General features: G+C 38.0%; 2 protein-coding genes across 3 annotated transcripts in view; one reads left to right on the top strand and one right to left on the bottom strand.

Moving 5' to 3' along the window:
- The window catches only part of LOC127425109 (uncharacterized), a 208,104-nt gene that overhangs the window by 125,446 nt on the left and 64,741 nt on the right, over positions 1 to 17,917 (bottom strand). The gene's annotated exons all lie outside the window — the stretch shown is intronic.
- Positions 1 to 17,917, top strand: part of LOC127425089 (A-kinase anchor protein 9-like) — a 141,192-nt gene that overhangs the window by 93,791 nt on the left and 29,484 nt on the right. For both annotated transcript variants that reach the window (XM_051670732.1, XM_051670731.1), the window contains 5 exons: positions 211 to 330; positions 5,993 to 6,151; positions 11,356 to 11,457; positions 11,824 to 11,976; positions 16,866 to 16,952. In XM_051670732.1, the coding sequence (XP_051526692.1) occupies positions 211 to 330; positions 5,993 to 6,151; positions 11,356 to 11,457; positions 11,824 to 11,976; positions 16,866 to 16,952 (621 nt within the window). The remainder of the gene's footprint in view (positions 1 to 210; positions 331 to 5,992; positions 6,152 to 11,355; positions 11,458 to 11,823; positions 11,977 to 16,865; positions 16,953 to 17,917) is intronic.

Genomic DNA, 17,917 nt, shown 5'->3' with positions numbered 1-17,917 from the left:
TTCTGACTAATTATTGGCTTAAAACCCACCAGTCAGCTACTATTATAATTTCTCTTTAATGAAGCTTTGCAGATGTAAACAAATATTTTGTCCTGTCAGTCAACAGCAGAGGTAATTAGTTTGGTTTTGTTTGCTTGAGAAGTGTGCTGTAGTATGTCATCAGTATGGGTGGAGTATGATGTCTTTGTGTGTTTACTGTTGACCCGTCAGGAGCAGGCAGCGGACAGAGAACACGAGCGAGACGTCTTCCAGCAGGAGATTCAGAATCTGGAGCAGCAGCTGAAGAATCCACCCAAAACACACGCAGCCAGTGAGCAGAGAGACAGAGAGGTACGACATCAATGTCTGAGTAACTTGCTGCTTAAGTGTTTACTCCAGGTGTTCTCTGTCCTGGATTAATATCAACTCAAAAGTATTGATTTACACACACACTCACACACTCACCCACACACACACACTCACACTCATACACACACGCGCACACACACACACACACACACACTCACACTCATACACACACGCGCACACACACACACACATTCACACGCACACACACACACATGTTGGTGCAGCTATCATTATGAGGACTCTCCACAGACATAATGATTTTTATACTGTATGAACTATAGATTCTGTCCCCTAACCCTAACCCTACCCCTAAACCTAACCCTCACACAACACTTTCTGCATTTTTACATTTTCAATAAAACATCGTTTAGTATGTTTATTAAGTGATTTGAGTTATGGGGACACTAGAAATGTCCTCATAAACCACATTTATAGCATAATACCCTTGTAATTACCTGTCTATAACCTAAAAAAAAGTCCTCGTAAACCACTTAAACCTGCCCACACACACTCACACACACATATATACACATACACTCACACACACACACACACACACACTCACACTCATACACACACGCGCACACACACACACACATTCACACGCACACACACACACATGTTGGTGCAGCTATCATTATGAGGACTCTCCACAGACATAATGATTTTTATACTGTATGAACTATAGATTCTGTCCCCTAACCCTACCCCTAAACCTAACCCTCACACAACACTTTCTGCATTTTTACATTTTCAATAAAACATCGTTTAGTATGTTTTTTAAGTGATTTGAGTTATGGGGACACTAGAAATGTCCTCATAAACCACATTTATAGCATAATACCCTTGTAATTACCAGTCTATAACCTAAAATAAAGTCCTCGTAAACCACTTAAACCTGCCCACACACACACACACACACACACACACACACTCATACGCACGCACACTAACACACACATTCATGCACACGCACACATGCAAACACACATACACTCACACGCACACACTCACACACACACAGACAAACACATACACTCACACACACACTCATACACGCACACACACACTCACACGCACATACACACACACACATACACTCACACACACACACACACACAGTGAAACTCCAAATTATGACCCATTCAACATGTTGAAAGCACTATAAACCTATTTATCGACACAATCTTTTACAATCTTTTATGACTCAAGATAAAATACTGTACTGAACTACTCACCCATTGACTTAAAAAAAGACGTCATGATGCAAGATAAACACACAGTAAAAGGCACACAAACTAAACTAGATTTCATGACGTCTAAGTTTATAATAGTTTTCAGTTACCCACTCTCGATAAACATCTTATTGTTTATGTCTGTCATCCCAGGAACATTTCAATATAGTAATCCAGAAATCACTTTATTTTCTGTATAGTCACACAGTACACATGCGATGAAAACTCAAAGCATCTCCCGATGAAGTCACGCAGCAGCTCTGCTCACCCCTTACACACATAATATGTGAAACAAGTGATACTATTATGATACTTTGTTGGTTTTAGGTTATTTCTGTTAAGGTTATTGGAATATTAGTGCAATTCAGTGAGTAGCAGCGTAGCAGCTACAAGTTTGTCTACTCATGGCGGCTGCCAACTTCTTGCATACATGTTTGACCAAATATAGGTTGCAGCACCTCCCACATTCCCTCTTCTCCCCAAAGTTCCTTCCCCAAAGTAGGAGCCCTCCCCTCTAACCAGTGGGTAGAAATGTGTGACACTCCCACCATTTCTTTTTTTTGGGGGGGGATTTTTTTGGGATTTTTTTCCCCTTTTTTCTCCCAATTTGGAATGCCCAATTTCCAATGCACTCTAAGTCCTCGTGGTCGCATAGTGATTCGCCTCAGTCCGGGTGGCGGAGGACGAATCCCAGTTGCCTCCGCGTCTGAGACAGTCAATCCACGCATCTTATCACGTGGCTTGTTGAGCGCGTTGCCACGGAGACATAGCGCGTGTGGAGGCTTCACGCCATCCACTGCGGCAACCATGCTCAATTCACCATGCGCCCCACTGAGAACAAACCACATTATAGCGACCACGAGGAGGTTACCCCATGTGACTCTACCCTCCCTAGCAACCGGGCCAATTTGGTTGCTTAGGAGACATGGCTGGAGTCACTCAGCACACCCTGGGATTCGAACTAGCGAACTAGCGAACTCCAGGGGTGGTAGCCAGCGTATTTTACCACTGAGCTACCCAGGCCCCCACTCCCACCATTTCTCGATGGTTGCTGTGTTGTGTTCCAGGGGTTTCACTAAGGCATTGCTAGGTGGTTCCAAGGGTGTTCTGGGTGGTTGCTAGGGTGTTGCTACATTGTTGCTAGGGTGTTCTGGGTTTTGCTTAGGCATTGCTTGGTGGTTCCTGGGTGGTAACATCCACAGCGCCCCCCCCCCAGTGGACTGAATTAGAACTGCGATATTTGGTGAGACAATTAGAGGAAAAGTACAGTATTATAGATAGTATTCGATTACATCATCAAACACGCCCCTGCCGCCATGATGGATGGAGACACCGGTAAACAAAGCACTGTGTTTCTCCGGCACAAAGAAGGACATTCTAAACATTGTGACCGCGAAAAACATTTAAGTTTATATATTGTATAAATGGACAATATTTCACGAAGGTGTTATGGGAAGATAATATGAAGATAAACTTAACTGGTGGATTGGATCCTTCCAACTTAAATAGGCTTCTTGTGTAATTATAATTTTTATATTTGTTTTCATTTTATGCATTCATAGCATAACATATTTATAAATCAAGAAGGGTCTCTTTATTCATAGTTTCATAGCTTTGTCTTCGCTGACACATGCTGCTGTATTTACAGTGACTGAGAGTGTTTACTATGGAGAAACAAAACCAAGCCAAGTTTTGTATTACTGTGAATGTAACACTGTCTACTTGAAAATAAATGTAATAAATGAGACATGGTCAAACACATAATAGTTTGAGTATTCAATAAATAAGAGCCTACACACGAGTCCAGACTGCTTTATGTAAACAAAGTACAGTGATGTAAATTCAAGAATCAGTTTATTATAATTGAGCATTTACACAGATGTACAAGAGACACAAATATTGTACTAAAGGGCAAAGACAGAACAGAAGAACATGTAAAAATGGGACAAACAGCCAGGTAAACATTAGCGTGCCATTTGCCTGTACTATAGACTTTTGCTGGTTATCACTCATCTGTATTACTCCAATAACAATGGGAGAAATATCCTTACTGTTCTTTGATTTATCTTATAAGACGTGATCACAATACACCCAGCTGAAACCTTACATACAGTGCCATCAGAAAGTATTCAGACCCCTACATTTTTTTCAAATTTTTTTCACGGACTTGAACCCAATCGAACATCTCTGGAGAGACCTGAAAATAGCTGTCCACCAACGGTCCGCATCCAACCGGACAGAGCTTGAGAGGATCTGCAGAGAAGAATGGCGGAAAATCCCCAAATCCAGGTGTGCAAAGCTCATAGACCTCAAAGACTTGAGGCTGTAATCGCTGCCAAAGGTGCTTCAACTAAGTACTGAGTTAAGAGTTTGAATACTTTCTGAATGCACTGTAAATAATCACACAGTGTGTCTCTAATCAGTTACTCACGCTCATGTTGTTCCAAACTCATATAACTTTTCTTTTTTCTGTGGAACACAAAAGAGATGTTGGCACTATTTCATTGTATCACATATATACACTTACATTGTATCATTGTCCATACAGTGTAAGTGAATGGTGACTGAGGCCGTCATTCTGCCTAATATCTTCCTTTACCTTCCCTGAACTGTCCATTTAAAGCGTTTCAGTGTTTGCAGTGATAAAGACAAATGAACACAATCACAGTCAGTTCCCAGGCAGCCACACACACTCAAACACACACACACACACACACACACACACACACACGTACACTCTCAAACACACACACACACACACTCAAACACACACTCAAACACACACTCAAACACACACACGCACACTCAAACACACACACGTACTCAAACACACACACACACACACACACACACACGTACACTCAAACACACACACACACACACACACACACAAACACACACACACACACACACACACGTACTCAAACACACACACACACACACACACGTACACTCAAACACACACACACACACACACACACACACGTACACTCAAACACACACACACACACACACTCAAACACACACACACACACACACACACACAAACACACACACGTACTCAAACACACTCAAACACACACACACACACACACACACACACACACACACACACTCAAACACACACACAAACACACACACGTACTCAAACACACACACACACACACACACACGTACACTCAAACACACACACACACTCAAACACACACACACACACACACACACACACACACTCAAACACACACACAAACACACACACGTACTCAACACACACACACACACACACACACACGTACACTCAAACACACACACACACACACACACACACACTCAAACACACACACACACACACACACACAAACACACACACGTACTCAAACACACACACACACACACACACACGTACACTCAAACACACACACACACACACTCAAACACACACACACACACACACACGTACACTCAAACACACACACACACACACTCAAACACACACACACACACACACACGTACACTCAAACACACACACAAACACACACACGTACTCAAACACACACACACACACACACACACGTACACTCAAACACACACACACACTCAAACACACACACACACACACACACACACACACACACACTCAAACACACACACAAACACACACACGTACTCAAACACACACACACACACACACACACACACACACACACTCAAACACACACACACACACACACACACACACTCAAACACACACACACACACACACACACACACACTCAAACACACACACACACGTACACTCAAACACACACACACTCAAACACACACTCAAACGCACACACACACGCACGCACACTCAAACACACACACGCACACTCAAACACACACACGTACTCAAACACACACACACACACACGTACACACACTCAAACACACACACACACACACACACATGTACACTCAAACACACACACACACACACGTACACTCAAACACACACGCACACACACACACTCAAACGCACACACTCAAACACACACACACACACACACACACGTACACTCAAACACGCACACACACTCAAACACACACACACACACGTACACTCAAACACACGCACAAACACACACACAAACACACACACACTCAAACACGCGCGCACACACACACGTACACTCAAACACACACTCAAACACACACACACACACACACTCAAACACACACACACACACACACGTACACTCAAACACACACTCAAACACCCACTCAAACATGCACACACACTCAAACACACACGTACACTCAAACACACACACACACACACACTCACTCACACACACACTGAACCTGTGCTGTTATCTGACGTCACTGGCTCTCTCTTTCTCTTACTGTTTCTCTGTCTCTCTGTCAGGTGCAGGAGTTGCGTGCGGCGCTGCAGGAGAAGTCCGACTGGTGCAGTGAGCTGCTGTTGAGCTCTGAGCAGCTGCAGCGAGATGTTCAGGAGAGAGACGAGGAGATCGACACGCTCGGAGCGCATGTGACAGAGCTGCAGCACTCACTCATGCAGCGGGTCAGTTTCTCTGTGTGTGTGTGTGTGTGTGTGTGTGTGTTATGATTGTATCTGCTGTTGTTTCTGTTCGTGATGCAGTGCTAATGCTGTTAGCTGCCCGTGATATTCCACTGGGACACTGTGTGTGTGTGTGTGTGTGTGTGTGTGTGTGTGTGTGTGTGTGTGTGTGGATGCGGTTTGGTGTCACTTCTGTTGTCATTGTTCTTTAATGATCACGTTGAGAGTGTGTGTGTGGGCTGTTAGTTTGTGTGTCTATGTCAGTAAGATTATATGATATGTATTAGGGACGGGCACAAGTACTCGGGCACTCAGACGTGGCAGCAATGATCGATCATGAAAACGATGATCGATGGTGATCATGCATGATGTGACTTTTCACTTGATTCGAAATTCAGTGACAACTCCCTGACAACTAAACACAAACATGTCAAAGAGGGAGCTTATTTTTAATTTTGAGATTGATTACGTTATGATTTTGAGGGTACATTGATTATCAGAGACGTCTCATAGCAACCGAACTGATAAAACACTGCAATGCTGTCGTTACGATAATCAAAAGAGAGTGTAATTAACCGTGTTTTGAACACCTGTCTCTGCAAAACATTTGCTAAACATGTTTAATTATCATGTAACGCAAGAACTTTGACTCTTTAATGGACATTATTTAATAAAAGTGAATGTTTGTCACTGACTATAAACCTCCCTGCCCCAAGTGACGTAACACACACCTGCATCTCGATGAAATGGGTGTTGAAGATTTCCGCACGAGTTTCCGACATAAAGTGTCATTCCGTTGCACTTTCCCCAGTTCAAGGTGGAAATTCCGACTCTCCGAGTTGAATGGAACGCTTCATGAATCATCACAGAAACAATAATACGGAGCATCACGGCTTTCCCCACAGGAGCGAACGCTTGGGCACACACACACACACACACACACACACACACACCAGGTGTGTGGCAGTGGACTCAACACATATATAGCAGGCGAGTGTTTCAAACAGCTAGACAGAGCACAGCTAAATGGAACAGGATGCAGCGTCTTCAAAACTGAACAACTTAACATGCATATTAAAAACGTGATGGTTATTGTGTCTCCTGTTAAGCCAACTGCGATTTGAAAATAGACGGTTCAGACAGTCACTAAAAAACTGGTGTGCACTTCCTAAGATTACTACGGTAACCTGAAGGAAGAACAGACAGATGCGCGTTGTGCACATTCATTGAGTTGCGCAGCGAATCTTCACATATTTTTTTGGGGGGGATTTTTCCCCTTTTTTCTCCCAATTTGGAATGCCCAATTCCCAATGCGCTCTAAGTCCTCGTGGTGGCGTAGTGATTCGCCTCAGTCCGGGTGGCGGAGGACGAATCCCAGTTGCCTCCACGTCTGAGACAGTGAACTCGCGCATCTTATCACGTGGCTTGTTGAGCGCGTTGCCACGGAGACATAGCACGTGTGGAGGCTTCACGCCATCCACCGCAGCAACCACGCTCAATTCACCATGCCGCCCCACCGAGAACAAACCACATTATAGCGACCACGAGGAGATTACCCCATGTGACTCTACCCTCCCTAGCAACCGGGCCAATTTGGTTGCTTAGGAGACCTGGCTGGAGTCACTCAGCAAACTCCAGGGGTGGTAGCCAGCGTATTTTACCACTGAGCTACCCAGGCCCCCCCATGCGAATCTTCACATATTGATAAAATATGATGCATTATATTTTGATTATGCAATCTTTTGTACATTTTGTAACAGATTATGTTATAACAGTCTATAATAATAAATAGAGGATACACTGGAACAACAAGACATAATTCAGCAGCCAAAGATGTTTGTCAGACATGTTATTATATATACAGTTATGAACATCATTGCATATAATTAGTCTGTTTTATAGTTTTCAGTTGCGGTACTTTGAAGGGAATTAATTTAGTGACACAATGTCTTTGAGAGGGTTTTAGCATACTGTGCTAACAGTAATTGTGTGAGGTTGCGTCTAAATTCATCTGTTTAAAGCACCGCTGCTACAATAAAACAATTCATAATAATAATAAGACATTTTATTTATAAAGTGCCTTTCTCACACTCAAAGCCCTAAACATTTAATGACTATTACTGTGTGACTCCAAATATATTTGATTTGTTTGTCTATTGGTGTATGCAGACAAATGTCTCTGTTGTGTTTTGCTGTTTTTCCAGTGCGCTGCGCCATGATCGTTGTTTTTAAGATGACGTGTCAAGGTAAATATAGTTCAACTTTTTAAAAGCGTGTCTTGAGACGCCCGCGTTCTGTTCCATGTTTTTCAATGCAAGAATGCATCCTGTGGGGGTCTGGGTATCTCAGCGAGTAAAGACGCTGACTATCACCCCTGGAGTCGCGAGTTTTAATCCAGGGTGTTCTGAGTGACTCCAGCCAGGTCTCCTAAGCAACCAAATTGGCGCGGTTGCTAGGGAGGGTAGAGTCACATGGGGTAACCTCCTTGTGGTCGCTATAATGTGGTTCTCGCTCTCAGTGGAGCGCGTGGTGAGTTGTGCGTGGATGCCGTGGAGAATAGCATGAAGCTTCCACACGCGCTAGGTCTCCATGGTAACGCGCTCAACAAGCCACGTGATAAGATGCGCGGAGGCAACTGAGAATTGTCCTCCACCACCCAGATTGAGGCGAGTCATTATGCCACCACGAGGACTTAGAACGCATTGGGAATTGGGCATTCCAAATTGGGAAGAAAATGGGAGAGGAAAAAAAAGAACACACCCTGTGTGAACAGCCCTTAAGCAGTGTTCATTTTTACACTGATTTGTAGGAAAATTGTTAATCAGTATTTCGTCATTTTCTATTCTATTCTTTCTAAAGTGGCATATAGTTTTATAGTTAAACATTTTCAGTTGACGATAATTTGCAAAATTACAAAACATGTCAAACTGTAAGACCAAACTTTAATCAGATATTCAAACATTTACAGAAAACAATTTCTTAATTTAAATGTATCAAACATATAAAAGATCAGAGGAGAGGGATAAGTGCAGCGGGATGCGGCAGTTCTAGAGAGAGAGAGAGAGAGAGCCACACGCAGCTGCCGTGTGTGCGTTTGTGTTGTGTGTCTTTTTGTTTCTTTAAATATTATTTTGACCGTTCAGCCGCTTCCCGCCGCCTCCTTTCCCATTTAACCCTGTTACATTGGTGCCGAAACCCGGGAAGGAGGAGGGATGCGCTGTCATGGAGTCCTCTCCACTGCCGTCCGCCCACAGGTGCAGCCGTGGCCATCCGCCGGGGGATGGAGGAGTCACTGCCGGCCGCCTGTACGCGGAGGAACGGCCACCATCCGCGATGGGAGGAGGGGCACGCTGCCGGCCGCCTGGAGTGGTGGAGCCACTGCCAGGGGCGGAGGGACTCGTTAACAGCTGCCAGAACGCGGAGGGACGTTCCATCCGCCAGGGGTCGGAGGACTCGCTCCGGTCCGCCCGGGAAGGAGTGGCTGTTGTCCGACAGAGGGTAGAGGAGTGGTCGAGGACCAGGCGACGGTGTGTCTGGGAACCAACGAGCAATTTTTTTTCTCTCTCTCTCCTCTCTCTCTCTCTCTCTCTCACTGTCGCTCTGCCTCCCCTTGTCCCCCTCCCCAGCTCTAGAGAGGCGGGGAAAAGCCTGCCGGCAGCTGCAGTCAGAAGGGATGGGGGGGGATGTACAACATACCGGGGGTTTCCCGGCCTGAGGCAAAGGAGGGAGGAGTGTGGCGAAGAGAAGGGTGGGGCGGGGCTGTGACTACGCACACCCGGCCCCCAATCAGGCTAATCAGCCGAGGAGAGGGATAAGGGCAGCCGGATGCGGCAGTTCGGGAGAGAGAGCCACACGCAGATGCCGTGTGTGTTTATGTTTGTGTCCTTTTGTTTAAGTTCTTATTAAAATATTACTTTGACTGTTCAGCCAGTTCCCGCCTCCTCCTTTCCCATTTTTAACCCTGTTACAGTGAAATAATTATAATAATAATAATAATAAAGAATAAGTGACCCTAAACTTTTGAATGGTAGTGTATATGTTGTGGATAATGTGATTAATCTCATGTATAAATAGGATGTGTTTGAGAAAGGTTATTAACCCGTTTATAAAGTGATTCATTTTGCCGGTGTTCAACTATTTCTGTTCACGCAGCTCAAGCGAGGAAATACCAAACAAACTGGATTATTGGATTTGATAAATCCTGATATCTTCTTCTACAAACAGATGTTTCTCTAGATGTTTCTTCTGTTTGTTCACTGTTAATATCTTGCAGTATTATTTTTTTTTGTCATATTTTCGACAACAGTATGCATTAATAAAACCGTTTAATTATTGTCATGATGCGTCTTTTTCGTCTCGCATTCTTTATTGTTGACTATTTAAAAAACATTCGTCAGCAAACGTTTTCATGAATGATTTTGTTGACGAGATTAACACTGCCCTTAAAGGGACAGTTCACCCAAAAATGAAAATTCTCTCATCATTTACTCACCCTCATACCATCACAATTGTGTATGACTTTCTTTCTTCAGCAGAACACATTTGAAGAAAAATAGAAAAAATATCTCAGCTCAGTAGGTTCTTAAAATGCAAGTGAATGGAGATTTGATATTTGAAGCTCCAAAAAGAACAGACAGTCAGCATAAACATCATAAATACGATTCCACTGTTTAAATTAATGTCTTCTAAAGTGAAACGATCACTTTTGGTGTGAAAAAGATCGATATTTAATTACTTTTTAACTATAAATCATCGCTTGAAGAATGAAAGTCATACACATTTGGGATGGTATGAGGGTGAGTTAATGATAAGAGAATTTTCATTTTTGGTGAACTATCCCTTTAAGAAACCATTTGATCTGTGGACATGTCCTTAAACTAATTATACAGGGCTAGTTGTTTGAACATGTAACATGTAATTTTGCACATCACTACAGCCAAGTGATTTAATGTCTTTAATGATCATATTCTGAATGGACTCATGCTCTGCGTGTGTGTGTGTGTGTGTGTGTGTGTGTGTGTGTGTGTGTGTGTGTGTGTGTGTGTATTATATGCACTGATCTGTAAGATGTTCTGCTACATCTGTGTGCTGTGTAATCAATACAATAATTCACCTGTTTGTGTATTCTGTGTGAACTTGTTTGTATATACTGTATATTATAATGTGTATTTTAAAAGGTCTTGCGATGCATTTATATGTGTGTGTAGGTTGAGGAAGTTCAGCATGTGTCTATGGGTGGCCGTGTTGATGTCACACTGGAAGCACAGCTGCAGACTGAGAGAGAGGCTCTGGACAGGAAGGAGAAAGAGGTACTTCCTGTCACATACCTATTCCTCTGCTGCATCCAAATTCACATTCTATCCATACTTTGTACTGTAGTGTGTGATGTACGAGTTAGTACATTCCACATCACAATGAGGTGTGAATATGTGAAAAGAGTCTTAATGATATAGCATTTCTAAAGCTGGATTTTATTGCTGTCAATACATGCTTTTGTGCTAATATTACCTATAGCCCCTTGCTGTATAGAAAATGAGGAGTTTGTGATGCTGCATTTTATGAAATTATACTGTGTACCATTTAAGTTAAAAAACAGTGATGCCCACTCATTTATGAAACATGACAAAAAGCATCAATAGTAGATGAGATCACTTTCTGTCTCTCCCTGTGTGTAGATAGTGAATCTTGAGGAGCAGCTGGAGCAGTTTCGTGAGGAGCTGGAGAATAAGAGCGAGGAGGTGAATCAACTTCACATGCAGCTGGAGATCCAGAGGAAGAAGATCAGCAGCCATCAGCAGGAGCTTCAGGATCACACCAGACTCACACAGGTCAGAAACACAATAACACCTGCTCACCTCTGTGTCACTGCTGGACAGAAACAAGGATGTGTCTTTTTCATATGGAATATTAAGGCTCGATCACTCTTGGTTTGATTATTAAACCTAAACTCAAGTTCGATCCAACCAAACTCTGGTCCAGACCAACTGTATGAGGGTCTTCTTCTCAAATGACCCCAGTCTAATTAAGTCATCAATTCCCATACTGTCTGTCTGATATAGATGTCTATTTGTGTGTGACGTATTGAATATGAACTTTATATTAAAGTCAACATGAAACGCTGCTCGCAACTCATTTTACTTCCGAAAGCCATCATATTTCCATGTGATATGGGAAATTCAACAAGATAAAAAATGTAGGGTGGGACTTGATTTGATCCATGTTTCTGCCACGTAAAAAAATTTGCGACAACACACGTCATTATTTTTAGATGACGTCATTAGTTAATATCTCATTATTTTGAAATATCGAAGTATTTTGAAATCAGCTCATTTTGAGATATCTCATTATTTTGAAATATTTCATTCTGAGTTAGTATCTCATTATTTTGAAATATCTCATTCTGAGTTAGTATCTCATTATTTTGAAATATTATCTCATTCTGAGTTAGTATCTCATTATTTTGAAATATCTCATTCTGAGTTAGTATCTCATTATTTTGAAATATCTCATTCTGAGTTAGTATCTCATTATTTTGAAATATCTCATTTTGATTAGTATCTCATTATTTTGAAATATCTCATTTGAGTTATTATCTCATTATTTTGAAATATCTCACTATTGTATCTCATTCTGAGTTAGTATCTCATTATTTTGAAATATCTCATTCTGAGTTAGTATCTCATTATTTTGAAATATCTCATTTTGAGCTAGTATCTCATTATTTTGAAATATCTCATTTTGAGTTAGTATCTCATTATTTTGAAATATCTCATTCTGAGTTAGTATCTCATTATTTTGAAATATCTCATTCTGAGTTAGTATCTCATTATTTTGAAATATCTCATTCTGAGTTAGTATCTCATTATTTGAAATATTAACTCATTCTGAGTTAGTATCTCATTATTTGAAATATTATCTCATTCTGAGTTAGTATCTCATTATTTTGAAATATCTCATTTTGAGCTAGTATCTCATTATTTTGAAATATCTCATTCTGAGTTAGTATCTCATTATTTTGAAATATCTCATTTGAGTTATTATCTCATTATTTTGAAATATCTCATTCTGAGTTAGTATCTCATTATTTTGAAATATCTCATTCTGAGTTAGTATCTCATTATTTTGAAATATCTCATTCTGAGTTAGTATCTCATTATTTTGAAATATCTCATTCTGAGTTAGTATCTCATTATTTTGAAATATTTCATTCTGAGTTAGTATCTCATTATTTTGAAATATCTCATTCTGAGTTAGTATCTCATTATTTTGAAATATCTCATTTCGAGTTAGTATCTCATTATTTTGAAATATCTAATTTTGAGTTAGTATCTCATTATTTGAAATATTATCTCATTCTGAGTTATTATCTCATTATTTTGAAATATCTCATTTTGAGTTAGTATCTCATTATTTTGAAATATCTCATTTTGAGCTAGTATCTCATTATTTTGAAATATCTCATTCTGAGTTAGTATCTCATTATTTTGAAATATCTCATTTTGAGTTAGTATCTCATTATTTTGAAATATCTCATTTTGAGTTAGTATCTCATTATTTTGAAATATCTCATTCTGAGTTAGTATCTCATTATTTTGAAATATCTCATTCTGAGTTAGTATCTCATTATTTTGAAATATCTCATTCTGAGTTAGTATCTCATTATTTTGAAATATTTCATTTTGAGTTAGTATCTCATTATTTGAAATATTATCTCATTCTGAGTTAGTATCTCATTATTTGAAATATTATCTCATTCTGAGTTAGTATCATTATTTTGAAATATCTCATTTCGAGTTAGTATCTCATTATTTTGAAATATCTCATTCTGAGTTAGTATCTCATTATTTTGAAATATTTCATTCTGAGTTAGTATCTCATTATTTTGAAATATCTCATTCTGAGTTAGTATCTCATTATTTAGAAATATCTCATTTCGAGTTAGTATCTCATTATTTTGAAATATCTCATTTTGAGTTAGTATCTCATTATTTGAAATATTTCATTTTGAGTTAGTATCTCATTATTTTGAAATATCTCATTCTGAGTTAGAATCTCATTATTTTGAAATATCTCATTCTGAGTTAGTATCTCATTATTTTGAAATATCTCATTCTGAGTTAGTATCTCATTATTTTGAAATATCTCATTCTGAGTTAGTATCTCATTATTTTGAAATATCTCATTCTGAGTTAGTATCATTATTTTGAAATATCTAATTTTGAGTTAATATCTCATTATTTTGAAATATCTCATTTTGAGTTAGTATCTCATTATTTTGAAATATCTCATTCAGAGTTAGTATCTCATTATTTTGAAATATCTCATTCTGAGTTAATATCTCATTATTTGAAATATTATCTCATTCTGAGTTAGTATCTCATTATTTTGAAATATCTCATTTTGAGGTAGTATCTCATTATTTTGAAATATCTCATTCTGAGTTATTATCTCATTTTTTGAAATATCTCATTCTGAGTTAGTATCTCATTATTTTGAAATATCTCATTTTGAGTTAGTATCTCATTATTTTGAAATATCTCATTCTGAGTTAATATCTCATTATTTGAAATATTATCTCATTCTGAGTTAGTATCTCATTATTTGAAATATTATCTCATTCTGAGTTAGTATCTCATTATTTGAAATATTATCTCATTCTGAGTTAGTATTTCATTATTTTGAAATATCTCATTTCGAGTTAGTATCTCATTATTTTGAAATATCTGATTCTGAGTTAGTATCTCATTATTTTGAAATATCTCATTTTTAGTTAGTATCTCATTATTTTGAAATATCTCATTCTGAGCTAGTATCTCATTATTTTGAAATATCTCATTTCGAGTTAGTATCTCATTATTTTGAAATATCTCATTTTTAGTTAGTATCTCATTATTTTGAAATATTTCATTTTGAGTTAGTATCTCATTATTTTGAAATAACTCATTCTGAGTTAGTATCTCATTATTTTGAAATATCTCATTCTGAGTTAGTATCTCATTATTTTGAAATAACTCATTCTGAGTTAGTATCTCATTATTTTGAAATATCTCATTCTGAGTTAGTATCTCATTATTTTGAAATATCTCATTCTGAGTTAGTATCTCATTATTTTGAAATATCTCATTTTTAGTTAGTATCTCATTATTTTGAAATATTTCATTTTGAGTTAGTATCTCATTATTTTGAAATAACTCATTCTGAGTTAGTATCTCATTATTTTGAAATATCTCATTCTGAGTTAGTATCTCATTATTTTGAAATATCTCATTCTGAGTTAGTATCTCATTATTTTGAAATATCTCATTTCGAGTTAGTATCTCATTATTTTGAAATATCTCATTTTTAGTTAGTATCTCATTATTTTGAAATATTTCATTTTGAGTTAGTATCTCATTATTTTGAAATATCTCATTCTGAGTTAGTATCTCATTATTTTGAAATATCTCATTCTGAGTTAGTATCTCATTATTTTGAAATATCTCATTCTGAGTTAGTATCTCATTATTTTGAAATATCTCATTCTGAGTTAGTATCTCATTATTTTGAAATATCTCATTCTGAGTTAGTATCTCATTATTTTGAAATATCTCATTCTGAGTTAGTATCTCATTATTTTGAAATATTTCATTCTGAGTTAGTATCTCATTATTTTGAAATATTATCTTATTCTGAGTTAGTATCTCATTATTTTGAAATATTTCATTTTGAGTTAGTATCTCATTATTTTGAAATATTTCATTTTGAGTTAGTATCTCATTATTTTGAAATATTTCATTCTGAGTTAGTATCTCATTATTTTGAAATATTTCATTTGAGTTAGTATCTCATTATTTTGAAATATTTCTTTCTGTTAATATCTCATTATTTGAAATATCTCATTTCGAGTTAGTATCTCATTATTTGAAATATCTCATTTCGAGTTAGTATCTCATTATTTGAAATATCTCATTCTGAGTTAGTATCTCATTATTTGAAATAACTCATTCTGAGTTAGTATCTCATTATTTGAAATATCTCATTTCGAGTTAGTATCTCATTATTTGAAATATCTCATTCTGAGTTAGTATCTCATTATTTTGAAATATCTCATTCTGAGTTAGTATCTCATTATTTTGAAATAACTCATTCTGAGTTAGTATCTCAGTCTGAGTTAATATCTTATTATTTTGAAATATCTAATTTTGAGGTAATATCTCATTATTCTGAGTTAGTATCTCATTGTTTTTGAATATATCCCATTATTTTGAAATATCATCTCATTATTTTGAGCTAGTATCTCATTTTGCGATGTGTTCTGATTTTTGTTCTGTATTATTTATGTGGCAGAAATGGGCTTCCATAGTATAGTGTCTCTATATGACAAGTGGTTGAAAATAAAAGGACTTGATGATGTCAGCAGAAGAGGAAAGTCATTTCAGAGGCAGACCAATTTATTACATTTTGATTAAAGATTACACAGACATAAATGTGTTTTTCTTTGGAATGATGTACACTGATAAATATTTCACAATTAGAACAGGAATTTTAATTATGAACAAATTGGATCCATTTTTATTTCATGTTGACTGTAATATTATTCTAAGAGTTTGGGTGTAAAATGAGTAATGATCAGGATTATCACTGCACTGATCTTAGATCAACAATCTGCCCTAGAATATTTCCCCCTCCCAACAGACAGATAAAATCAGAGTCATGTGGTGATGTTTAACTCTTGAAGGTGTTGGAGGAGAAGGACAGACAAATAGCCGTTCTTAACGAACAGATCACTAAACTACAGCACACAGGAACAGAGCCTGAGAAAGAGGTAACAGACTATACATATGTGTACCAACACATGGCTAGCAGCATGTGTCATGATACACATATGCATATTACAGCACCCGTCAAACCCATGTGTGTGAAGTGTGTACTGTCTCTCTGGTTTGGTGTTGTCCTTCTATCTATCTCATGTGTTTTTCCATCTTGTGTCACAGAAACTGTATTTACAACTTTATTTATCCATTTCATTTTGATGTGTTGTGACACAAGTGGCGATACACATCAGCTTGTGTTTAAAGAGTGCAAATAGTTTGTATTGTGGTACGTTTCTAATTAAGAAGAAAGAAAATAAAGATAAACTGATTGCATTCTTTAAATACTCTCAATGCTTGGTTTGGATTTTGTTATTATTCAGAGTAAACCATTTTTGTTTTTTTACTAATTTCCTACAGATTTCTCGTTTCTTTGTTCTTTCATCCTTTTTGATGTGTTTTGCTGTGGTTTGATATTATTTTTCTTTTATGATAACATTCAAAGGGATAGTTCACCCAAACAGGTTTAGAAAAACATGAAGCTCCAAAAACATCAGCAGAATGTTTAGTTTTGTGTGAACTAACCTTTTAAGAATTTGGGGCAACAGGGTGTTTACACACCTAAATTAAGTGCCACAAATTCTTAAAGGGACAGTTCACCCAAAAATGTAAATTCAGTCATTGTTTACTCACCCTTGTGTTGTTATAACCTGATATGACTTTCTTTCTTTTTCTGAACACAAAGGGAGAAATTGTGAATAAATGTTGTGCTCAGTGATGTCATACAATGGCAGTTTATGGTGACCACATCTTCAAGCTTCAAAAGAACACAAAAGTATAATTCAGAAGTCTAATAAATTATTCCATGAGACTCATGATTGTTATGAAAGTATACGATAAGATTTGGTGAGAAACAAACTGAAATCTAATGTATTATTTAGTGAAAATGTTCACTGACCGTTGATCTCCTGTGCACGTT

The sequence above is a fragment of the Myxocyprinus asiaticus genome, chromosome 34 (genome assembly GCF_019703515.2).
Source record: "Myxocyprinus asiaticus isolate MX2 ecotype Aquarium Trade chromosome 34, UBuf_Myxa_2, whole genome shotgun sequence".
Taxonomy (NCBI): Eukaryota; Metazoa; Chordata; class Actinopteri; order Cypriniformes; family Catostomidae; genus Myxocyprinus; species Myxocyprinus asiaticus.
Note: the sequence above shows the minus strand (reverse complement) of the source record. Positions and strands in the feature narration are given on the sequence as shown.